The sequence below is a fragment of the Brassica rapa genome, chromosome A10 (assembly GCF_000309985.2).
Source record: "Brassica rapa cultivar Chiifu-401-42 chromosome A10, CAAS_Brap_v3.01, whole genome shotgun sequence".
Taxonomy (NCBI): domain Eukaryota; kingdom Viridiplantae; phylum Streptophyta; class Magnoliopsida; order Brassicales; family Brassicaceae; genus Brassica; species Brassica rapa.
The window spans coordinates 551,659-577,295 of record NC_024804.2 but is presented as its reverse complement, the minus strand read 5'-3'; the positions used below and the strand labels follow the sequence as shown (position 1 = coordinate 577,295).

At 36.5% G+C, this 25,637-nt stretch overlaps 3 protein-coding genes and 1 long non-coding RNA gene across 5 annotated transcripts; 3 read left to right on the top strand and 1 right to left on the bottom strand.

Annotated features, from left to right (window-relative positions):
• Positions 1 to 1,846: 1,846 nt before the first annotated feature.
• On the top strand, positions 1,847 to 9,127 carry LOC103844596 (transcription factor HFR1). Its single transcript, XM_033282451.1, is given in 7 exon segments — positions 1,847 to 2,054; positions 6,705 to 7,062; positions 7,167 to 7,292; positions 7,474 to 7,539; positions 8,565 to 8,657; positions 8,659 to 8,831; positions 8,833 to 9,127. Coding segments are annotated over 7 exon segments (933 nt in total). The 5' UTR covers positions 1,847 to 1,989; the 3' UTR covers positions 8,885 to 9,127.
• A 249-nt stretch (positions 9,128 to 9,376) lies between these two features.
• Positions 9,377 to 10,939, top strand: LOC103844597 (germin-like protein subfamily 2 member 2). 2 transcript variants are annotated; one of them, XM_018655653.2, is made up of 2 exons: positions 9,377 to 9,791; positions 10,266 to 10,939. In XM_018655653.2, the coding sequence occupies exons 1-2, from the start codon at positions 9,680 to 9,682 to the stop codon at positions 10,820 to 10,822; spliced, it is 669 nt and encodes a 222-aa protein (XP_018511169.1). In that variant the 5' UTR covers positions 9,377 to 9,679; the 3' UTR covers positions 10,823 to 10,939. The 2 variants fall into 2 exon arrangements, with proteins under 2 accessions (XP_018511169.1, XP_009119645.1); XM_009121397.3 differs by having other exon boundaries at positions 9,532 to 9,791; positions 10,278 to 10,939.
• Positions 10,940 to 10,985: 46 nt separating this feature from the next.
• LOC103844598 (protein COP1 SUPPRESSOR 2) lies at positions 10,986 to 12,504 on the top strand. The gene is made up of 6 exons (XM_009121398.3): positions 10,986 to 11,218; positions 11,344 to 11,541; positions 11,612 to 11,735; positions 11,814 to 11,887; positions 11,974 to 12,131; positions 12,219 to 12,504. Exons 1-6 carry the CDS (start codon positions 11,118 to 11,120, stop codon positions 12,389 to 12,391), a joined length of 828 nt encoding a protein of 275 aa, XP_009119646.1. The 5' UTR covers positions 10,986 to 11,117; the 3' UTR covers positions 12,392 to 12,504.
• Positions 12,505 to 13,935: 1,431 nt separating this feature from the next.
• On the bottom strand, positions 13,936 to 19,769 carry LOC117129095. Its single transcript, XR_004452674.1, has 2 exons — positions 19,044 to 19,769; positions 13,936 to 18,691 (listed from the first exon to the last, which is right to left on the bottom strand). It is a non-coding gene; the product is annotated as an uncharacterized LOC117129095 (long non-coding RNA).
• Between the last annotated feature and the right edge of the window lie 5,868 nt (positions 19,770 to 25,637).

Below are 25,637 nucleotides of genomic sequence, written 5' to 3'. Positions count from 1 at the left end.
TCTTCAAAATAAAAGAACCATTCATGATACCGAACGTGGCTTAACTCAAGTGGGTCGCTAAACTGGCTGACAACTGTCATCCAGCTCCGGCCATTCCTATATTATAAATCAACGATATTTCATTTTCTTGGACAACTCTGAAGTCCTCAGACACGAACTTTCTCTAAGTTTTATCTCCAGTTTCTCTTTTTTTTTTTTTTTTGGTCAAACCTTCTTACTTCAACTTAAAGAACAGAGTTTACAACAGAAAGAGCTTCCCTAGAAGGGTTGTTTGACATACAAAACAGAGCATTTTTAGCTAGAGTGTCTGCAGCTTCATTGCAGCCCCGAGGGATAAAATAAAAAGAGATAGAGTTACAAGAGTCACTCAACACGCCGAGGTCATGGAGTAATCCTTGCAGAGCCACCACAGTTTTCTTTCCTGTGATGAGGTCAATTAGACACTTAGAATCTGAGAAACAGATTATGTCAGTTAGACCATGAGAGACAGCTTCCAAGAGTGCTGTTTTAAGAGCCATCGCCTCTGCTACGAGAGCTGAGGCCACATTTCGACGAGTCACAGTTCCTTTGAACAGGATCGAGCCGTCAGCTGTTGTGCTTACCCATCCCATGCCTCCTGCCAGAGATGTGCTGTTCCAAGCCGCATCTGAATACAGAGCTGAGGTATTTGCTGGTATTTGTGGAGTTAAGTTCACAGGGGGAGAGTCTTTAGTTGAAACAGAGTTTGGTTTCTTGGTAGGTGGCATTGTCGTGTTTAGGAGATTGGTTGCCTCCTGCCATTCCACTGCCGCCTTAATAGCCTTGAGCATCGTCTCTGTTTCCGAGAAAGACTTATCCTCGAACAATAACTGATTCCTACTAGTCCACAAGACCCAAAAAATCCATGGGTATAAGGGAGTTACCAGACCAGTGGGAGGTAGATTGATCATCCTAGTGCATGTTTGAAGAACTTCCGCCATCGACTCATCACTCCCTGTCGTGAGAGGTGTTAGGATTGGGGCTAGTCTCCAAACCCTTTGTGCATAAGGGCAGGAAAGCATAACGTGGAGAATAGATTCACTAGCTCCACACCGCTTGCATTTCCCTTCAGTTTGGATACCACGCTTGATTAGTGTCTCTCCCACAGCCAGTGCATTTGACTTTACTTTCCATAAGAAATGCTGCAGTTTGGGCGAGCATTTAACATTCCACACGCACTTTTTCCAGTTGAAAGTCTCAATGGTATCACCCTTGTTCATCTTTGCCAGTGCATAGCCTGAACGAGTTGAGTACTCTCCTGACTTTTCAGGGAGCCAGACCCTCTCATCATCCATCGCCAGGGAGCTAGGCACTAGTTTTAAGATATCGCCCTCATACTGAGGTAAATGGAGTTTTATTTTCTCTGAGTCCCACTCCGCTGAGTTTATCTGGAAAAGTTCTTTGACTGTCAGGTTCTGAGCGTCGAGATTTGGGGGTCCAACAGGACGTTCTTGCTTTTCCGTAGATAACCAGTCATCACTCCAAATCTTGATAGTTTCTCCACTACCTACTACCCAACCCATTCCCTTCTTGATGATCTCCCTACCTGCAAGAATCCCTCTCCAACCATGCGAGGCAGAGCCTGGAGCTGATACATAGAGAAGGTCTTCATAGCGGCAGTACTTATTTAAGAGTGTTTGTCCCAGCAGGGAGGAGGGGTCTTTTAGCAGTCTCCAAGTGTGTTTTGCCAACAGTGCATCATTAAACTCTTCAATTTCTCTAAACCCAAGTCCTCCGGCACTCTTGGGGAGGGTAAGCCTATCCCAAGAGACCCAACACATTTTTCTAATCTCCGGTTTAACATCCCACCAAAATCTTGTGAGGACAGATTGGATTTGCTTACATAAAGACTTCGGAAGCTTGAAACACGACATGGCATAGGTAGGCATTGCTGCCAAAACCGCCTTCAACAGCACCATCTTCCCTGCTCCCGAGAGGTACCTCGCTGTCCACCCTTGGGCTTTTTGTCTAATGCGATCAATGATGCTTGAGAAGATGTCCCTTTTCTTCCTTCCAAAGTGCTCCGGCAAACCAAGGTATTTTCCAATTCCCCCTTCTTGGTTTATATTGAGTTCAGCTTTCACTCTCGTTTTGCATTCTGGAGAGGTTTTTGATGAGAAAGTTATAGCCGACTTCCCACGATTTATGCACTGTCCAGAAGCCATCTCATACTTCTGGAGGATAGAGAGTAAGGCTGAGCAGCTAGCGGCATTCGACTTCCCAAAGAACATGGTGTCGTCCGCGAAGAGGAGATGGTTAATGGGAGGGCAGTGCCGCCCCACTTTTACTCCCGGTAAGGTTCCTTTTTCTTGAGCCTGTCGACATAGTCCTGAGAGTACCTCCGTACAAAGGATGAACAGGTACGGTGAGAGCGGGTCACCTTGTCGGAGGCCTCTCGAAGGCTTAACAGCACCTTGCGGTCCTCCATTTATCAGGAAGGAGTATGACACCGATGAGACACATTCCATTAGCCACGAGATTATCGTGTCATGGAAGCCCAATCTGCTCAGTACCTCACGAAGGAAGCTCCACTCAATCCTGTCATATGCCTTGCTCATGTCGGTCTTTACCGCCATGGTCACCCGTTTCCTTGCCCCAGATTTTCTCAGATAGTGGAGTATCTCATGCGTGATTAACACGTTATCTGATATCGCTCGCCCAGGAACAAAGCTGACTGCGATGGCGAGATCAGAGAGTGGAGCAGAGGTTGGAGCCGTCTAGACAGGATCTTTGCAATTATCTTATAGTGTGTATTGCACAGTGCAATGGGCCTATAGTCCGACACCTTCTTTGCTCCCTTGGTCTTTGGAATGAGCCTGAGGTGAGTCTCATTTTGACGGGGGTTCATTCGGCCTGTTTCAAAGAAGCTCTTCACGTCTCGGAAGATATCAGTCCCAATTACATCCCAAAACGTCTGATAGAACCCCGCCGAGAATCCATCTGGCCCTGGTGCCTTTCCCGGGTGTATAGAGAAGACTGCAGCTCGAATTTCCTCCATATCGGGGATTTTTATTAGCTTCTCATTCATTGCAGCAGTAACCTTCGGTGAGAGAGCTTCTTCGACCACTGATCTCGCATCTGTGTTCCCGGAGGTAAATAACTGCTGGTAGAATTGTACAAACGTCTGAACTATTTGATTCTCCTCGAAGAAACCCTGCCCCGCCTCATTTTCGATGATGGAGAACTTGTTGCAGGCTCTGCGTTCTCTGGTGACCGCATGGAAGAACGACGAATTCCTATCACCTCCATTTAGCCATTGGATACGACTCCTTTGGCGCCAGAACTCTTCATCCTCCGCGTAAGCTTTTGTTAGGATCGCATTCAGCTCCCCGATACGTGCAGTGTTGGGGTTGGCAGTTGACAGTTCCTGTTCCAATAGCACTTGGTGGGAGAGTATATGTTCTTTTGCTGCAGCTGTCTGTACCTTCGCCCATTCGATCAGGTTACGTCGTATCTGGCTGATCTTTGTCAAGACTGAGTCTGTGCTAGAGGAGTTCCAGGTTGTTTCCACTAAGGTGCGAACTTCCGGTTTCTCACTCAGCCTCCTATCATACCGAAACAAGCCTTTTTTCTTCTTGAGGTGTTGGTCAAAATGAGTTAACATCGGACGATGATCCGACCCTTCAAACCTCAAGTATTCACTTCTAGCAGCAGGAAACATCTCCATCCATTCAATATTTGCCATTGCTCTATCTAGTCTAGATTGGATGAAGTGTGTGTATCTCGTTCCTCTCCACGAGAGGGAGTTACCCGAGAATTGTAAATCCCATAGGCCATTGAGGGACACAAAGTTCCTGAAGGATAAGAAGGAGCCTTCCCATCTCAACGGGCCTCCTACTTTCTCCGAGTTGTCAAGCAAATCATTAAAGTCTCCCGTGAGAAGCCATGGTGCACTCCGCTGTGCTCCTATTTCTGACAATGATTCCCAGAACTTTGGTCTATCTTCTCTATTTGGAGCTCCATAGATATATGACACAAAGAAGGTTTTTCCATTGAACTCAATTTTTGTATCAATTACATTTGCTGAAGAGAATAAGATTTCAATCTGCACTGTATCCTTCCAGGAGAGGGCCAAGCCTCCACTAAGTCCCTCGGGTGGTACGGTGTAGTGATTTGTGAAGGCTGTCCCCTTATACATCTTGTAAATCTCCTCATCCTTCTGTTTTGTCTCCATCAGAAACATGATCTCCGGAGAGTCCTTTGTGCGAAACTCTCGGAGTCGACGAACTGTCAGGTCGCTCCCAATACCCTGACAGTTCCAGCTCAGATTGACTAAGGAAGAGGAGGTGGAGCGGACCGAAAATCCGTTCCCTTCTTCCTCGATGGTGGAATGATGTTAACTCGCGGTTGTCCTCCTGAGGATCTCGGCTGAGTCGTTTTACTCTTCTTTGTTTCTGTAGTTCCTCTTCTTTTGGGGGAGTTCTGTACCTTTGTAACTCTTCTTTTTTTAACAGCGACTCCCTGAGGTGGACTTCTCGGACCCCGCTTTTTAGCCAGCGGTGGTTGCGGAGCAGATGATGCTACCAGGTCTTTACCTGTCCTAGGACCGAGTTCTTGTAGATCATCTTCGTCGTCTGGGAACAGCGGTCCCAATCTGAGTGAGACATGTACCCTATCTTCACTGAGGGTGCGGATGGGGGATCGATCTTGAGATGGATCGAATTCTTCCCTTGTCCTACTTGGAACTCTTGAGCTAGAAGGTAGGTTACTTCCCCCAGATTGGGGTAGAGGTAGTACCTCTTCTAACTGCTGAATTGGGACCTCTTGAAGTCTGCCAGATTCCGCATTTGGGACCCCATCCTGGAGTAGAGGTACTCTTTCATTTGGTAGTGACAGTCGCTCTAGCGCTGACCTTCTCTCTTGTGATGGTCTACTACCTTCCCCTGATGCTTGTTTTGAGGCAGATGATGCGAGTCTGTGATTTACGTCTCCCTCACGAGGAGGCCGAGGGGATGGAGTATGAGAGCCCAAAGAGTTCAGAGGGATTGGAATTCCGCTTTGGGGGCTCCTTGTGATCGGTCTCCATTCTGATCTTTGAGCTCGAGTATGGTGGCGAGACTGAGAGTCCTTGTTTGTAACAGAGTCTTCTTCCGTACGGAGTGAAAGTCTATCTCGTACTGGAAGTCGTGAAGCTGGGTTACTTCTATCGGAAGAGAGTGAGCTCTGTTTGAAGTAAGGGTCACGCCGGGCTCCGTAATTAAATCTGAAGCTTTTGTCCTGGTTCCAATCATACGAGCGGGTGGAGCTACTTTGCCATTGTCTTGGAAATCCCGGTCTTCCCTGTTCTGTGGGTTGGTGGCCCAAGTAGTTATGCTTCTTCGCATCTAGTCTCCGTTTATCAGCTTCCAAACGGTCCATAGTTCGGACTTGAGAGATTCCCATTTTTGTTGGAGCTGCAGAGCTCAAGTTTGATTGGGTCCGACGAGATGGGCATACCTCCTTTTCATGAGAGAGAGAGTGACAGAGGAAGCAGTGTTTTTGTAGGTTCTCGTACTCAAGCTCCACTTGTTTGATTTCCCCTGCTAGGCTTATTTCCAGCGCCATCTCTAATGGTTTTAACCCATTGATCAGGACCCTAATCCTCCCGCGTTCAACATCATACGTTTCCACTGGTCCCAGTTCATTCCCAATGGCCTCCAGGGCTACATCTGTCCAGTAGTGCAAGGGAATTCCGTGAATAGTGATCCAGAACGGAATCAGCGCGGGGAAGTGGTCAGAGACTATCGGTTCCCACCTTTGAAGAATCAGCATCCATCGCTTGAAGTGGAAAGGTGCTTCAGAGAGGACCGATAGAAGATCTTGTTCAGTCTCGAACTTGAACTGAAATAAGTTGGGGCCTAAGTCTCTGCCAGTGATTTTACCCGCCACTCGCCAGTGCTGTAGAAAGAAATCCACAAGTGCGCGAGTTTTTTGGATGGCGGGGTTAGTAACTCGACCAATCAGGGTGAGTTTGTTCTCCTGTATCAGCGCAGAAGTGTTTATCTGTGGGATTTGGATAGGAGGACGGCGAGATGATTTGGTGGGGTCAGCTATCCATTTGCCCTTTTCATGCCTTGAGTTGCGTAGAGACATCTTACCACCGATGTCTTTTTGTTTTCTTCTGTAAAGTCTAAGAGATATAACTGCAGATCTCGCAGTAAGAACCTAGAGCGGGTAACTCCTCAGAGATGAGGTAAAAACTGTATTCCACAGTAAAAGATTCACAGGAAGCTTGAATAACCTTAACTACCCAACCTTGTAGGGTCAAAGCGTTAAAGTTACTTCGTTACAGGAAGCATTCTCTCAACCAGATCTGCAGCTTATGGCTCATTTAAAGCCAAAACAGAGACCGTAGGGGGTAAGCCTGTGCTTCAAGGAGTAATAAACCAGCTTCACCAAACTTCACCGGCGAAATAAATGCAGCGGAGCAAGTACGGACACGGCGGTGCTGGCCTGTTTAAGCAGCGGAGGGATGAGATGTTGACTTTTTGAACCTAGCCTCGAAACTCGTGCCTGGGAGCATTTAAGTCAAATACTCTCGCTCAAATACTTCTCTCTCTCTCTCTATCTCCAGTTTCTCTTTAACTAACATGTACGTATATTTAGGGAGAGGTTTCCGAGTTTAGGTTTCTTGTCTTACGATTTGGAATATCTTTTCTTCGGTAGTGGATGCCATATTAAACCTAATACTTTATTTTTTTCTGCAGGTTAAATAAACAAGGATTCATGGAGCTGGGGTGGAACAACGACGTTGAATCACTTGCTGTGAAAGATCAGGGTATATCAGAAAGAGCAAGAAGTGATAAAGAACGTCTCATCACCGGCTTAAAATCGAGCTACGGCTACGTTGATCATGATCAAACTGATATTCAGTTTCAAACTGTTCCAGAGATTCATAGAGAAGAAGAAATCTCGGAGAAAGACTTGACGTTGGCTGTCCCTGATGAACATTCTGAAACTGGTGATCATCATGATCATCAAACCTATGACTTTTCAGATAATCAAAATTATTTGAGAAACAAGCATGTGAAGCCAAAACGGTCTCGTATCGAGATCTTCAGTGATGTAAGTCGATATATATTCGACGTATACCTCCCATGTTGCCTTATGTATACTACTATATTAAATTCACCGTTTTTAATTTTCCTTTTTCTATAAAAACTGTATAGGATGAATCGGAGGGGTTCACAAGAGAAGTTCCTACAGTGACAAGAAAAGGTTTCAAGGGAAGAAGAAACGATATGTTGAGTAACAAGATGCGTAAGCTACAAAAACTGTTACCTAATTGTCACAAGGTTGGTATATTTTTATATATTACTCTCTCTATTTATATATTATATGTAAATATCTATCATGTGTATATCGTTCAAAAAAAAAAGTGTATATCGTTCAATATTTCAAGAAATCTTGCTTTAGGTTGCGTTTTTTTTTCTCTAATAACCGGTGGGATGTGTACGTTTTGTTTTCGATTTTCAGGAGGACACGGTTTCTGTTCTCGATAAAGCCATTGAGTATATGAAAGATCTTCAACTTCAACTCCAGGTCTATATGTTAACTACTTTATTCAGTATATATATACATGTATGATTATATGAAATATATATATATATATATATATATATATATATATGTATATACTCTATATAGTTGGTGGTCGTCTAGGATAATTGTGTGTCAAAAAGGATCGTTAAGGCTTGCGAGCTTGCGATCATAACTCGTTTAGTTGTTCTTGCTATATGATCTCAATCGGTCCGATAGATGAAAGTTCTTATTTTTATCAAGTGATTTCTAATTGATGAAAAAAAAGCTGCTTTTTGGTGTTTACCACTTGGATATAAAGAACTGGAGTTATAAGAAGACCATGTATAATGGTCACACCACAAGTTTATGTGGTCGATTAGACTATTAGACCTTTTAACGATCCATGCCATATATATTGTGCTTGCTTATAAGGAACTTTATGTTCGAAAGTAAACCAAGAAATAAAAGAAGTGTATTATCTATAAGAAATAAGCTTTAAGTTTAGAACATCTCTCGTATGAACAATTGTGTGATAATAATGAAAGAGATCACAAGTTCTGGTAGTAAAAAACAAGAAGCATAGAGAAATAGGGAATAGGATACTCTATGATTAATTGCTGAATTTCTTTGTTTGTTTTTGTAACACCCTTTATATTAAAAATTAAAACTATAATATATACACTGCTAATATTTATTTATCAATCAATCCGCTTTTATTCGCTGCTAAGCTCAATTTGAAACCTTTATAAGCTAATCACTGCATCACTTCTGTACTATAATGCCCTTTCATTCATTTAATCATCAATATATGTATCTATATTATTATCAGAACCGGTCCTGAGATTCACGTATTCACTTAAGACCGCAAAATAAAAAATGACTGGTTTTGTATTTTTTTCTAAAATATTGGCTGTTTTTAAAGGTTATATTAACTGTAAAATTTGAAGCTGCAAGCGGATGCTTGCTTTGCTTGGCTTTAAGGTCGTCTCTGATTATTATTTTATAAATTCAGAAATTAACTAGTAAAAATAATGTTGTAATTGCAGGTGATGTCTATAATGGGGATGAATCCTTATTTTGCTCAAGCGACATTAAACTTTGGAATGCACAACCACCTTGTGACGGCGATGGCGCGCTATAGCTCAGGGTATAAATCTGGTGAATCAAACAACGTCGTCACCGTTAATCCCGGCGTCGAATTCGCTGTTGCCACCGTTTAGTAATCTATTAATCCCACACACATCTAACCAATCTCTCTTTCCTACAACAGCATTACCAGCTTCTTCTACTCAATGTCTTTGCGGTTTGGTTCCTTTTCCCAAGTTTCCTTGATTTTTCTTCCCATACGATGGGTGGAAGACTATAATCTGTAAGTTGCTTCAGAAAAGTTTGTATGAAATGTTCTTGATTAGGAAAAAACAGAAAATCGAAAATAAGACATATGCACAATGTGATTTAATATATTTGGATCTGGAATTGACCAATTTGTTTTAATTACAGCGATTCATTGCACCAACCATCTTGTACATTTGAGTTATTTACATACTGTTTTGTGCTGTATAAAGTTTTATAGTGTTCAAAAAGAGTATAAAACGGTTTTATTATTATCTGATATACTGTTTTGAGATCGTCATGTGTTTAAACTTGTATTTTAATTGATTAGCAATAGGATTATATCAAATATCCATAAAAAGTGAGAAGTAAAATTTCCGATGCTCACAGCTCAGTCTGTCCAATGTGGGTCCACTGGGGTATAAAAAGACAATGTTACACAAAAGAACCAAGTAAACTGGACTAACCGTTAATTAATAGGTGCTTATGCTTCTTTTAGTTGGAAGATAAATATTTGACGTATATATATACAATTTCTCCTTATACCGAATATCGTATCGTCTAATTTAAGATTTGGTTGTAGTGAAAGATATATCAGAAAGCTATAGTTTCACCTACTTAGCTTTGACGTACATTTCTTAGTTTGGTAAAGACAGATGAATTTTCGTGTGTTTTCTCAAGCAAATGACTTGCCGATCAATACGGATGGTCCATGTTCTATAAATATCAAGACAAAAACCTAGCTAGTTGTAGTATTTTCTAAAGAATCACGAGCTTCTTTCCTTGAAATTTTAAACAATAATCATATAATTCTTCACCTTTTTGAACCATGATGAATTCAAAAAATTTCATTACCATCGTGCTATCTTGCATTATTGCTTCGATTCATGCATACGATCCCGATGCCCTTCAAGATCTCTGCGTTGCTGATAAATCTCATGGTAAATATTAGTTCTTGTACTCTTGTCTTTTCGTTTTTTTCACCAAAAGTACTAAGTGTTAGGCTAGGTCGTTGTATCTGATATTCCGGTTCATCTTCAATTCTTCATAACTTGATTAACAAAAAAAATTACTATTTCCATTAATATAAATAAAATTTTGATGTTTTTTAGTAATTATTCTTGGGATCTATAAATTTTTTGATATCTCGTTCATCTTTCATAAATTTTCAAAAAATCAAAACATCTAGGTGAAATTCCAGTCTTAATTTTCAATTTTTGTATAAATAAAGACGTGAGAATCTCAAATCAAAATAGAGTTGACTTCATAAGAATCAGTCAGGTTGTAGCTTGTAAGTCAAAGACATATTTTCATAATTGAATCTAGGGGTTTAGTGATCACATCGGATAAAAAATTAAACGCCTTGTGTTACATAGTAAACGACCCAATATATTTTTTTTTTAAACGACCCAATATGTATGTTGCAGGAACCAAGTTGAACGGGTTCCCATGCAAAGAAATGTCAAACATCACATCGTCCGACTTTTTCTTCGCTGGAATCTCAAGCCCCGCCGTCATAAACTCCACAATGGGCTCAGCCGTGACGGGAGCCAACGTGGAGAAGATCCCAGGGCTCAACACTCTCTCAGTTTCCCTAGCACGTATAGACTACGCACCGGGTGGCCTAAACCCACCTCACACTCACCCACGCGCCACAGAAGTCGTTTTTGTCCTCGAAGGAGAGCTCGAAGTTGGGTTTATCACAACATCAAACAAGCTTTTCTCACAAACCATTAAGACTGGTGAAGTTTTTGTTTTCCCAAGAGGACTTGTCCATTTTCAAAAGAATAATGGAAAATCTCCGGCATCTGTTTTGTGTGCGTTTAATAGTCAGTTACCTGGAACGGTTTCTGTTGCGGCAACACTTTTTGCGGCCGATCCTGCTTTGCCGGAAGATGTGTTGACAAAGACATTTCAGGTGGGATCTAAGATGGTTGACAAGATTAAAGAAAGGCTCTCTACCAAGAAATAATTCAATTAAATGTAAATGTTTCAAGCTTTGAATGTTGATGTAACTAAAAAGAAATTAATACTGTAATTGACTGGTTTATGTTGGTTTGAAAAATAAAATTTATCCTTTATAAGCTAAGATGGGCCTGTTACTGTATATATTAGGCCAACATAACCTAATATGGGCCTAATAAGGCCCACTTAAAGAAATCAATACAAAGCCTGAAGTAGCGTCTTCTTCGTCGGTTGAATAGAAATCTCAGAGTCTCGATCAGCTCTCAAAGCAATCAAATTTGAAGAAGCTGATACTCTCTGCGATGCCGCCGAAGAGAAATTTCAGGAAACGTCCGTTAGAGGAGGAGGAAGAAGAAGATGAGCAAAGTAAAGCAGCGAGCTCAGAAGAAGAAGAGAAACGAAGGTCAGTTCCGAATTCAAAATCTTGTTTTTAGGGCTTTTATTTGTTTCTGTCGTATGAGTTTTCTTCAATTGGCTTGATGGGTAGTTAGAAAGTTTAGGTCTTTGGTTGATTTGGTGAGTTTGCAGATTGGCATTGGAAGAGGTGAAGTTTTTACAGAAGCTGAGAGAGAGGAAGCTAGGGATCCCAGCTTTGTCCACGGCGCAGAATAGCACGGGGAAAGGGAAAACAGCTGAGAAAGCTGAAGCGGAAGGAGAGAAAGAGGAGCTTGTGTTGCAGGATACTTTTGCTCAAGAGACTGCTGTTTTGATTGAAGATCCCAACATGTAAGGGCCTATCTTTAAGCTAGTGAGTTTGTTTTTGTTAGCGTTTATGCTTATGTTTTTGATTCAATAGGGTAAAGTACGTTGAACAAGAACTTGCTAAGAAAAGGGGGAAGAGTCTTGAGGATGCAGAGGAGGTTGAGAATGAGTTGAAGCGAGTGGAAGATGAGTTGTATAAGATCCCTGATCATCTTAAAGTAAGTTTCGCTTTTGAGGGGTTTAATGTGTTTGATGTAAGAATGTAGCAAGAGTTATAAGACTTTGAACTTTCTCAGGTTAAGAAGCGTAGCTCCGAAGAGAGCTCAACACAGTGGACTACTGGAATAGCTGAAGTGCAACTACCAATAGAGTATGATGAATAACTTTTTTCCATAGATTGATGATAAGTGTTTTTTCTATGTTTCAAAGACTAATGGTTTGGTTCTTCAATGTTAGATACAAGCTGAAGAACATTGAAGAAACGGAAGCGGCCAAGAAGCTTCTTCAAGAGAAGAGGCTTACGGGTCGGCCAAAATCAGAGTTTAACATTCCGTCTAGTTACAGTGCAGATTATTTCCAACGCGGGAAAGATTATGCTGAAAAGCTTAGAAGAGGTTTTGCTTTATGAATTCTCTTTTTTTCTATATGTTAGTTCGATATGCCTGTGGATTCGTGTACTGATCAACTTTTAAAACACGCAGAACATCCCGAGTTATACAAAGATAAAGGACCTCGAGCTGATGGGGAAGGACCTAAACCGTCTACTACTAACAATAATGCTACGGATTCAGGGAATACCAGACAAGCTGCAACTGACCAGATCATGATGGAACGGTTCCGCAAGAGAGAGCGTAACCGTGTGATGAGGAGATAAAAGAGAGGCTTGATGATACTTTGATTATGTACAATTTGATATTTTGAAAAACTTTCTCCCGATATTTGAATTATGTAACATTTCATTCAAGGAATCAAGTTTTTTTTTTATAATCTGGTTTTAGAAGTTGAGGTTGCTTTTGAAGCTCTGGCCAAACTGTCAATTTGGTGGAACAACGTCTAGTGCTGTCTTGATCTTACCATTACTTGTATGAATTTTGGATGAGACTTTTGTCCGTTAAGGCCAATTAGCTCCCCAGTTTCTCGACATTGTTTCCCATTTGTTACTTTTAGAGCCTTTGATCCACACTTGTGACTTGTGAGATATCACCTGCACTTCCTACATCCGACCCTACAGGATAACTGTCTCTTTTATTTGAGGAGGGACAAAATGACATAAAAACATCATCAGGAGGAAGTTGAGTGTTGAGTTGAACTAAATAGAGACAGGTTTCCTTGAGTCTCAATTCTTAATAGGAAACCCAGTATAATGTTTTTTTTAAGGGTCCAATAATAATGAGAATGAGACTTAAGAACACGATAGGCCCAAGCTACACCTCATTGCACACAGTTCACATGGTGTAAACAAATTTTCTATTTCATTTATTCATGTTTTTAATAGATCAAGCTATTTTTTATTTGGGAGACAAATTTTAATAATTTCTTTTATTCATGTATTTTATTATTGGTAAAACTATATAAGTATTGTATATAGAAATAAAGTCGGTGCACCATCCACATTTTTAAAAGTCTAAAAAATTGGGCCCATAAAAAAAAAGAATTTGGTTATTGTATTTGGTACCTCCCGAATCAATTTTGTTTAGACTTTGAAAATGTGGATGGTGCACCGATTTTATTTCTACTAGGTCCTCTCTCCGCGCGATGCGCGGAAAAGTGTGTTGATAGTCGATTTTTGATTATAAATTTCGATGTTTTTTGTTTAGAATAGAAGCATTGTATTTTCCAAAATGTTTGGAAAAATGGTGAATATTGAGTTTATGCAATTAGCCAAGTAAACATAAATAATGTAAGAAACAGATTAAGTCTTTTGTAGACCAGAAGTTGCGTTGAGGTTCATAAGAAAGAAATAGCCTGAAATTGGTTAAGAATACGTTAGTTAGCATAAATTTAAGTAAATACAATAATATTGTTATATTAATATTTCTATGTATCATATATAGCTTTATACATCATATGTAAAGTTTGATGACATATAAAAATGATTGAATAAATCTTTAAATTTTGAAACTGTAATTTATCTTAATATTAAAATTTATTTGTTATTTATTATTTTGTAAATAAATATTTTTATATAAAAATTTGGAATACTACATATGAACGATTCCATGTTTAGATACTACATAAAAATACTTTTGATAGATTATGTGCATTTTACATATGAAGATGTACTGCGTAGAAAATATATGACCTTGCAATATTGTGTGTATGTTAGAGTAGAAAATACTTCTATTACTTTTTTAGACTCTTAAGGTAATTATTAAAAAAATTTGGAATAGTGGAAAGCAAAATAGAATTTTTTTAAAAAAATTTTAAAAAAACTTCTAAAATTGCATTCATTGGTGATGCTCCAATCTAAATTGATCTTTGTACAAACTTATTTGGTATAACATTGTAAATAAATGAGATAAACGAAAATTTTCTTTTCAAAACTAAATTTGAAGACAGTAACATTTTATTTTCCTATTAAGTGATATGATATATGTTATTATTATTATTATACTACAAAGGAAATTGGAAAGTATTGTACTATTAGATATAGAGATCTTAGACGGAAACTCCTGATGCTGTTTTGCAAACCGGTTTGTATAAACCAGAGTCGGCTTGAATACTGGACGTCGGATTATTAAGCCCAATCCACAAACTCCATACCTCCTTATACATTATTAGAAAACCGGCCTTCAACCTTAAACGCCATCGCAACCACATATGAATGTGTTTGGCTTCTGTTGAACCTTCCACGACGCGTTCAAGGCCGTTGATGATTTGGTAGTGCGTCACAGTAAACAATAAAATACTATTAGTATATGTCAATTTTATTAATTATTTGAAAAAAATGAAATGTATTTTAAATGAAAATTCATGTTATGTATTGGACAAATAATAGAGACAATTTTTTTTATACTTGTTTCATATCCTTTGTGATTGTTTTCTTTGGTTTTATTTTATTTTTTATTTTTTGCTTTGAGGTTTTATTTTATATATGTAAGATTATATGATGATACATATGAATATGTCATTATATAAAACTTATTATCATTTGAGATTGTGACAATTTAGTATTTAATTTTATGTATGGCTATGTGTAGGTTGTTTCAGATCGTTTATCCATACTTATAAGCCAAAAGGAATTTTCCTGAGCAGTTCAACATTTTTTTTATATTTAAAATGATTCTATCTTGGGCATCTCCTGTATAAAATATACTACTGAGAGTTAATGCTGAAACTCTCTTTTGCTATATGAAGCTCTAACGTATTTTAATTATGGGATATTCAAACACGTTAACATATATTCATTGTACAGCTTACTTGACCAATTCCATTTTATTAAATTGAAGTTTATGTTGTAATAATAGCACCATTCGTACACTTTTACGTCTTTTTTTCCTATTTATAGTTAAAATATGAGTTCCGAACAATACTTAAAAGGCAAAAATTGATTAGTTTAAGAAATCTAATCTGTAAAGTTATTTTTAGTAAAATTGATCACCTCAAGAATCCTAAATGCGCAACTAAGTTTTCACAGCATATCAGTTTCATGAGTCTATAGGAATCATATGTGTGTTCTATTTGAAGAGTTATTTGTTTTAAGCATCCCCTACGAATATTTATTTTTGAATTTCAAGATTTTTACAAAACTAAGCCATAAGTTTCACTGTGATTTTATTCAAATATGCAAATTTGAAATGTTTTATATTATTCCATTATGATACAAATCAGAATTATATTCGAAACCAAACCTTAGGCGAACAGAAAGTAAATGTTTCCACACAAGAAAAGTTATAAAATGAATAAGAGACAGGAGAAGAAAGAGTGAATCTGCCAAAGCTTCTAACTATACTCGTTTTTATAGCAGATTTCAAAACATAAGCATACTCATTTGTTCTGTTTCAGATCACCTTAGGCTTTTTCTTCTTTTCGGCTAAAACATTACCAGATTCTCTCATATTCATGACCTTGAGTTCCTCAAACAGTAACAACTATGCTCCAAGAGTTAATGTTTTATGCATTGTGGTGATAGCGCAGACATGACTCCTGCAATCTCCAACCATCTTGCTGTCCACCACTATTCTACCTGTAAAAGTGAACGTGATCTATTTTCAGACTCATCCATATGTTGTGAGTCTTGTGACCTTGACTTACGTTAAGAGCGGCTGCTCGAGCGAGAGCGTGACCCTGGCCTGTGCCTCTCCTCTCTTTCTCGATCGAAAGACCTCTTCCTATGGATAAATGATGATACCATCAACTTAAGAATGCAACAATCTTAAACCAAAAAATAACTGCAACACATTATCAGTATCTGTCACGGTCTCGATTTTTGTAATGATCACTATCATCCATAAAGTCTCTCTCACGTTCCCTTTTCTCACTATGTTCTCTGCTAAGGTGTCTATAACAATTTCTCCCATTGTGGCGGTCGCATTCACTATCCTTTTCATCATGTCTCTATCTCTGGCCCTGCTCTTCACACTTTCAATGTCGATCGTGATTCACGTCTGTCTTTTTGATGTCCCATTTTCTTATCTTCCTCACTGGCTATTGAAAATTCCATTTCAAATTCATGAGATTCAAGCTCTGAAACAAATGGTAAAGGCTTCTTCAAAAGGTACATAAGGACCATAAGTAAAATATGAACTTTACATCATAGAATAATATATAAAAGCTCCCTCCAACACAAGGTCAAGGAAGCAAAACATACTAATGAATTAACCAATTTCCCGGAATTAAAAGAGTGTAAGAAAGTCAGCACATGCATTGTTGTTAGTGATCAATGATATCTTGTGGATGTTAAGATAATAGTAACATACATGCATTATCTACAATATATGCATTATCTACAATATAGCTATATTATAAGTCAGCACATGCATTGTTGTTCAAATATTTGTATTGCTCTTTTACTTTTATTTTTCAATTGGTTAGTTTCTGTATTTATTGTATCGAATTCAATTGTTTTTGTCTTAAATTTAACCAATGTGTTAATTGTAATTTTAAAATATATAACTTGGCATATTTATCTATTTACTTAAAATAGTATTCGGTTATTTGGATCATTGTGATCTGATCAAAATTCTGTTATCTTAATATATTTTTCTATATTTGAATAAAAAGTACTACTAAGAAATTAAATAAAAGACATATTTTTGCTTATTTGGTTTTCTTTGTTCCATGTTAAACTACACCTAGTTTTGATGTGAATTTTTTTTTGGTCATATTTGCAAGGGTTTATTTGCCAAATAACCAAAAAGAAATGAATTTAGTTTTTTAAAGAGATTGTAGAGTGAGCTTTCCCTATTTGCAATGTGTGTTTAATTTTTTCTGTAACTTTTTCTTTTGAAATTATAATGTATGTTATTTATACGATTTAGATGACATGAGGGTGAGTTAACTATATGTTTTCTTTTTCTCTGGAACCATTAATATCAATGTATAGCCATTATAGACATGTTGTAATGTGTTAGAAAAAACAAAGATTTATTCTAATATTCATAAAAAATATAAAGTTCCAGGTGTTGGTAATTCACTACTTCAGATGTGTTGCAGGACCTTCGAAGCAAGGTAAATATACTTTTCTTATAAGACAAACACAATTAGAATTATTGTATCTCTGAGTTTCCACAAACCATCTAAACTAATTCCCACTAAACATGTTTTGACAAACGAAATCAAACTTAAATGTTAATCTACTAAAGTTTCCTGGTTATTTGTGGTGGCTTGTTATTTTGTATTCTTTTTGTACTCTTCTCTTCGCTATTTAGACAAAAATTTGTTTAATTGAAACTTCCACACATTGTTAACTTTGAGCTCTATATCACTTTTAAGTATACACACATCTAAAATACATAGATCCTTTACTTTTCCAGAATAAAATATTCTTTAATTGTACTCGAATTGAAAAAAAAAAGTTGAAAGGACATAGTTTCATTGACACCAAAGCAGACATAGTTTCATCGACACCAAATTTGGATGCTGCAAATGTGCCATTACATTGCTTTGGTGATGGCATTGAGGAAGAGGTCCTGGTATCTTGTAACACTTGTTTCTGAAATCATCTGCAATTGAAAGGACCATTGTATCTGGGCATATGAATTAAACATCAGATATAATAGGACTAATAATCTTTTGGGTTAGAAAGCAGGAAAATGTTAGTTTTAGCAGCTATGCAGGTGAAATAATACCTTGATCTGTTAACGGAAACGTTCCTTATTTTCCATATGTAACATTGGATCTTATGTGTTCTAAATGCTCCTGGTAAAGAAAAAGGGATAAAATTAAACATGCAACTAAGTGGAGTCAAATACGAATGAATGACTCCATGTTTGTTGTGGAGTCAGCACATAATATTTCTTTAGTGTCAAGAAATTTGATATCTTTGATAGATTTATCTTCTTGACTTAAAGTTCACCTCTGAAAGAACGATAAGGAAACAAAATTAATCCCTTTGTACACAAATCTTGAGAACCATTTCATGATCTTATCTCTTCTCAATCTGTAGAAATATTGCTAAAATATAAAGAACTTTATAAGCCATCATGTAACCCCTTAACTTTTTTTTGTGTAGCGTAAGGGTGGATTTCAACATACTTTGAGGACAGTTTTAATACCCGAAATCATATTCTGTCGCTACACCTAACACAAAACTTGAAACTTAATTGAACTTTACTCAAATGAAACAGTTAACAATATACCAAGAGAAGTTGGATCAATTTTTGTTTTTTTTTGTCACGGTTAACATTGCTTCTAGATGCGCTATGGGAAACATAATAGGTATATTTATTTATTTTGAAATAATAAGAAGGAGAGAAGACTTCATCCCAATCTTGTTGAACTCGTGGAACTCCCCGGTCAAGGGGCTCTTTAGAAGCGAAACTGCCATTTGTGTCTGAACAGGACTGTCGGGCTTACATGACATGAATGTGGAGATCAAAACCAGAGAAGTCACAGCCTCTGATGGCTTCAAAATCCAAGACCAAGAAACCAAATTTCTTGAACTAAACGATAAGGTAGACCACAAGACGCGCTTCCATAGTTAAAGTCTAGATAACATGAACTTAACAACAATCTGAAAAATAAAGAGATTAAATCAAGCGTGAGTGATAAACACACAAAAATCAAAACTTTATGCAATTAACTAATAGAGAATCATCTAAAACTAAGAAAATAAAAAGTAACGGAAACAAATGTTGGTTACAAAGCATTAATATTTCTTTACGAAGCATTCATTGTTTTAGTGTTTATACAAAAACAATCTAACAATCATCCGAGATTAATGCTATTAATCATGCATGTTTGCTCTTGTTAATGAATCAAAAAGAGAAAAAGGATCGAACTTGAAATGGCATATAAACTAATTGAAATCTTTAAGACCTAGAAATCAAATCGCATAACAACGAAGAGCAAGAGAAGAGACTCACCAAACGAAAATTACGCAACAGAGAGGGAGAGAACGCGATAACGAATACAGTTGAGGAGAGTAAGAAAGAAAAGCCAACTCGGTCCGAGTCGACTCAGGAAGGTCTCTCTCGCTTTGAAGCTGTTCTTTCACTTATCATCAAGTAAAATAAAATGTTTGCAGAGTTCCGATTATGGTTGGAATGAAGATGAGATGGAACGCTTTATATAGCAGGAGAAAGAGAGGGAGATAGAACGAAACCATTGAAGCAGGATTAAAGAGCATAATCAATATATTGATGAAAATTTGATCGTGACCGCAAAGAGGAAGAGGAAGAGTCAGGGGAAAATGAAACTTTAGGTGTCAGAAATGAAAGGCAATATGGGCTGTTTTAAAAATGTAAACACAGCCCAATAAAATACATGTTTCTCTATGACGTGGCGAATTTAAATGTTTTTATTGGTTGCTTTTTTAAGAGGACGTGGCATCATTCTCTGTAGAGTATATTCTCCTTTTAGTATAGGTTAGATACTAGGTGTTTTATCCGCGATGCGGGCTTAAGTATTTTCATAAATTTTTGAAAAGTTCTTTATATACTATACTAGTTATATTGTGTTTTCCAAAAAGAATTATTGCGATCAATTTAGTATCATCTATGTATTGTCTACTCTCGAATATGTAAATATATATATATATATTTCTGAACAATTAAATATTAAATATTTTAGTGGTATTATTTAAGAGAAAAAGACTAGAATAGCACTAAACCAAGTTTTTGTTCCCAAAGTAGCACTCAAGGCTCAAAGTCACAAAAATAGGTTTCATTAAAGAGGTCAATATACACTTATACCCCTTGGGTTAATTAATTCAAACCTTAGGGTTTAGAGTTAAGGGGTGGGGTTTTGGAATTAGGGTTTAAAATTTTATAAAAAATAAATACTAAAATAAAAATAAAAATTTAAAAATCAGTTTCAAAAAGTATTTTTAAATTATAAAAAAAAAATTAAAAAAAAAAAAATTATAAAAATTTCGAATCTGAAAACATGTAATCTGAAACTATAAATTTTTTTTTTATTTTATTTATTTTTATTTATTTTTGTTTGTTTATTTAATTTTAAACCAAGGGTATTAGGGATATTTTAACCTTTAATGAATGTCATTTTTGTGACTTTTTCGTTCTAGTGCTATTTTTGAGACATAAACTTCAAAAGGTGCTATTATTGACAATTGCCCATTATTTAAACTTGGATCTCTAGTCAAAAAACAAAACTTGTTTCCAATTTATGTAAAGAATATTATTTTTTTGAATGAGCAAAGATTTAAGAATAGTTATTGTTTTAAGAACATTAACTTGTTATTTCTGAACAATTAAATATTAAAATATTTTAGTGGTATAATTTAAACTTGGGTCTCTAGTCAAAAAACAAAATTGTTTCCAATTTATGTAAAGAATATTATTTTTTTGAATGAGCAAAGATTTAAGGATGGTTATTGGCAAATAAATGTTTGAGAACTTTAATTTTTTTTTTTTTTGAGATTCTACTGCTACAATAGTATAAGGGTTTTTGAAATATTACTAATTAATTGTTATTGATTCGAAGATTTTCAAATTTCATCAAAATTCTTTATTTATTTATGATAATAGTTTTTCATTCTATTTTAACAAAGTTTAACATTATTAAAATATAATTTATCTTTTTTATTCATAAGATACAATTTTCAAAATATTTTGGCAATTAAAATAATAGATGTAAGATTTAAAATCTGCTACAGAATTTGTTATTTGAATATTACAACAACAAATTATATAGCGGTAGAGTTTAGGTTTTTTTAGCTTTAAGTTTTGAGATTATTTTTTAGTGCTTAGGGTTGGTAGAGTTTTAGGGTTAGATGGGATTTATGGTTAGGTTAAGGTAGGGTTTTAGAGTTAGGTTTAGGCAGGGTTTAGGGTTAGCAGGGTTTAGTGTGTTAGGTAGGGTTTAGGGTTAGAAAGGGTTTAGGGTTAGGTAGGGTTTTTACGGTTAGGCAGGGTTTTGGGTTAGGAAGGGTTTAGGGTTAGGTAGGGTTTAGGGTTAAAAAGGTTTTAGGGTAGGTAGGGTAAGGTTAGGTAGGGTTTAGGGTTAGGTATGGTTTAGAAGGTAGGGTTTAGGGTTAGATAGGGTTTAGGGTTAGTAGGGTTTAGGGTTAGGTAGGGTTTAGGGTTAGGTAGGGTTAGTAGGGTTTAGGGTTAGTAGGGTTTAGGATTAGTAGGGTTTAGAATTAGGTAAGGTTTAAAATTAGGCAGGGTTTAGGGTTAGGTCAGTTTTAGGGTTTAGGTTAGGTAGGGTTTAGGGTTAGAAAGGGTTTAGGGTTGGTAGGGTTTAGGGTTCGGTAGGGTTTAGAAGTAGGTAGGGTTTAGGGTTAGGTAGGGCTTAGGGTTAGAAAGAGTTTAGGGTTAGTAGGGTTTAAGGTTAGTAGGGTTTAGGGTTAGAAAGGGTTTAGGGTTAGTAGGGTTTAAGGTTAGTAGGGTTTAGGGTTAGTAGGGTTTAGGGTTAGGTAGGGTTTAGGGCTAGAAAGAGTTCAGTGTTAGAAAAGTTTTAGGTTAGGTAGGGTTTAGGTTAGGTAGGGTTACTAGGGTTTAGTGTTATGTAGGGTTAGGGTTAGGTAGGATTTAGGGTTAGGTAGGGTTTAGGGTTAGGTAGGGTTTAGGGTTAGGTAGAGTTTAGGGTTAAATAGGGTTTAGGGTTAGGTAGGGTTTAAGGTTAGTAGGGTTTAGGGTTAGCTAGGGTTTAGGGCTAAAAAGGGTTTAGGGTTAGAATGATTTTAGGTTAGGTAGGGTTTAGGTTAGGTAGGGTTAGTAGGGTTTAGGGTTATGTAGGGTTAGGGTTAGGTAGGATTTATGGTTAGGTAGGGTTTAGGGTTACGGTTAGGTTTTAGGGTTTGGTAGGGTTTAGGTTTGGGTAGGGTTTAGGATTAAATAGGGTTTAGGGTTAGGTAGGGTTTACGTTTAGGGTTAGGTAGGTTTAGGGTTTAGGTAGTAGGACGGGTTTAGGGATCAGGGTTAGGTTTATGATGGGTTTAGGGTTAGATAGGTGATATATGGTATTTTATACATCTTGTATATATGCTTTTCAATTGGTTTTCAAGTCTTTATCGAGTCTTCCTAGTCCTTTTCGAGTCATTACATGTCTGGAGTTGCATTGGATGGAAGATGGACCAGCTGGAACAAAAAAGGGAGAAAACAGTGCAATTTGATGATTTTCACGCAGAACAGTCTTGATGACTGTTCCGGATAGCAGAGCAACCCGAGTGACGTTTCCGAGTGCCTGCTCCAGCGGCAAAATTTTTTAAGGAAACTACAACCTATTTCGGGATTTGCCCTAATCTCTTTATCTTTTTCTCCAGCCGCCTGTGGCTTTGATATATCTTTTTTTCTGTTTTTCTCTAACATTCTACGCTATTTTTTGAGAAGAAACCAGACCTTAGAGTTGGAGGCTTGAGATTTTGCTAATTTGTAAAGGGAGAAGGCCATCTCTCTCGATTTAGAGAAGAACCCCCTGAACCCTATTACTTTATTTCAGTCATATTTCATGTTCCTTTATATCTCTGTCTCTGTGTTTTCTTGCTCCATGGCTGAGTAGTCAGCTTGCTTAGTCTAGGGTGTTAGGGTGTTAGATCCGTGAGCTTGACATAAATAAGTTATAAATCGATTGTCTTCATTCACTGTTGTTCTTAAGGTTTGCATCAAGTTAACCACTTAGTGCCTGATTCTAGGTTTAATCTATTTACCAAAAGTGTTATTGGTTGCTAAACATAACTTGAATGAGCATTGCATCCCTAATCAGCGAAAGTAAATATTAGGGTGTTTTGTGAACATATAAGACTTGATCTATATTGCTTGCTGTCGCATCTTGATCCAAACGAGAGTTTAGGTATCAAGATCGATCAGCATAGGGGGCAGTTCCACGACAGTGGGCTGTTCTACTTGAGTGATCCAAGTTCTAGACTTGCTCTTAATTAAACTTGAACAATTGTTTGGCTCACACTTGCTTAACACCCGACCAAACCACCCTAGACAAGCATTTTAATCATCTGAAATCTTTAATTTAATCTTATTATTACTTGCTTGTTACGAAACCTTAATATGAAAACCCCATCATTGTTTTAGCTAAGTATTGATCTCATAAAGATAAAGTGTAATCGTTGGTCTCTGTGGATTCGATCCTAAAGTGATACATCGACATACCATTCGATTGTGGTAGTGTGCACATTAGGTTAATTGGTGTGTGTATACATGTAATATCAATAGGGTTAAGGTCTAGGTTTAGGTAGGGTTTAGGGTTAGGTAGGATTTAGGATTTATGTAGTAGAAAAGGTTTAGCGTTTGGTTTAGGTTGGGTTTAGGGTTTGGTTTAGAATAATGCTTAGGATTATAGGGTTTAGGGTTTGTTTGTTTTTTGTTTATGCATTTAGTGCTGAATTTTTTAGATAAAATTTTATATTAATATTATTGATTCATAATATTTCTTAAAATGTTAAAAATTTTAACGTAATTTTTAATGTTCTTAAAACAAAGTATGTATTTTTTTATTAAGTTTTTTGTGACAATAAGTTGAATATATCTTAGACCACAAATCATAAATATTCTTAGTCTTATACATTTTGTTCTTCAAGTTATTGTTACTTTTATTTCCTTTTATACATTTCTCTTAATATTTATATATGCATCCGTAATATTTTTTAAAAAGGATTTTTCATTAACTTATATATTTATTGTAGTTTTAAATATATTATAGTTTTCGTGCACTTGATTAAATGTTTTGGCATTGGTGGTATTTGAAGTGGTTGAGAACCTGAATGGATATTACTTTTATGAAGTTTTCGGTGTATGTTTAAAAATAAAAATTTGTAAAAGCTTTTAAATCATATGAATATAATATTCAACACACTACTGTTGATTGTTTATATACTTAAAATTCTGAACTAGGTAACTGCAAATTTGCTGAACTCATAGATTCGTTGCTACTTTATAAATTATCACATGATGAGGTACATATCGTAAAAATTACTTTGATGATAATATAACGTCCATATCGTAATGTGTGTTTTTTTGTTTTATCTACTATGTATTAAAAAATAATTAACACATTCAATAATATAAAAGAGTAAAAAGCCATGTCAACCCAAAGTTAAACTCAAGTCCACCCAAAGAAATAAAACCCAGAGACACGTGTCAGCATGTCAAAGAGTGATTTTCCACGTGGATAGCTTAGGAGAGAGGCAAACATATTTTTATATATATATAGATTCATTACTAAAATAAATCTTAAAATTAATCAATATTATATTTTTAATTATATAATTAAAAAATATTTGATTAATATTTAATTATATAATTTATGTTTTTAACGTTTGACTTTTTTTTTGTCATCAAATACAAACTCATATTGACTCTGTGAACCACTCCGGTAGATCTTGATCCATGTGAACGATAAACGACGGTTGCTTTCTGACACTGCGTGCTAGGCTATCCGCTCTTGAATTTTGCGTCCTTGGTACATAGATAATCTCCGAACGTGTGAAAACTTTTTTCAGGGATTTAATATCTTCCAAATAGCTTGCAAATGCTGGTCATTCTTCTGGTTCCGAAACCATCTTCACCAACTGAGAACAATCCGTTGCAAATGTAACTTGAAATTACCGTAAGTTTTTCATGCATTCCATTGCCCAAATTAGTGCTTCCATCTCTGCATGTAAAGGGGATAGAGAAGCTCGAACATTCCTTGCTCCTAACAACCCATTAAAACCTTCTAGAGCACTCAGCCAACCTTGTCCAGAGAAAGCATCATTCTCTTTCCAGGATCCATCTGTAAAACACCATCTCCCTAGAATTGATGGGGGAGTCGTAACCTTAACTTGGGACGCTATCCTGGTCTCGGTCAATACCTGTGCATCAGCCCAAAGTCTTGACTCTGTTTCGGCCAATTTGAAGGTGTCTATTGGTTCCATGTCCAAATTGCTAAAAACTTTATTGTTTCTTCCTTTCCAAATATACCAAAGAATCCATGCAAATTGATGATCCTCCATCGGTGGAGAGACTCTCCAGAAGAGGTGATCCATATTTGTGAACAGAGAGGTCGTTGGGAACATGGTTGGATTTGATGGTATATTGGAGATAGCCCAAACCTGAAATGCTGGAGGACATTATATAATTTATGTTTTTAATGTTTTATTAAAATACTTTTTTAGATAACAATACAATATACATATAGAAATTATCTTTTTTAATTATAATTTTTAGATTTTGGATAATTCAATATTCTATTTTTAATTATATCATTAATAATTTTATTTAATTAATATTTAGTTATAGAATTTATGTTTTTAATTTTTTACTTAAAGACTTTTTCAGATAACAGTACAATATATACAGAAGCTATCTCTTTTTTAAATTATATTTTCAGATTGTAGATAATTCTTACTATTCTTAATATTAATCAATTATCTAATCAAAATCAATTAAAATTTCGTTTTTATTTTTTAATTTATTTATACATTTTATTCATTAAGGGTTAAACGATATTAACCAATCTAACTTTCAACGTGAGAACTCCATTGCAAAAATTTACTTCGCAAA

Excerpts from the sequence above, each read along its gene's own strand:
- LOC103844597 (XM_018655653.2), top strand. The coding sequence starts at position 9,680 with ATGATGAATTCAAAAAATTTCATTACCATCGTGCTATCTTGCATTATT. Across the intron at positions 9,792-10,265 it reads CGTTGCTGATAAATCTCATG|TGTATGTTGCAGGAACCAAG; the intron begins GTAAATATTAGT and ends AACGACCCAATA.
- LOC103844598 (XM_009121398.3), top strand. The coding sequence starts at position 11,118 with ATGCCGCCGAAGAGAAATTTCAGGAAACGTCCGTTAGAGGAGGAGGAA. Across the intron at positions 11,219-11,343 it reads GAAGAAGAAGAGAAACGAAG|ATTGGCATTGGAAGAGGTGA; the intron begins GTCAGTTCCGAA and ends GTGAGTTTGCAG. Across the intron at positions 12,132-12,218 it reads TGCTGAAAAGCTTAGAAGAG|AACATCCCGAGTTATACAAA; the intron begins GTTTTGCTTTAT and ends TAAAACACGCAG.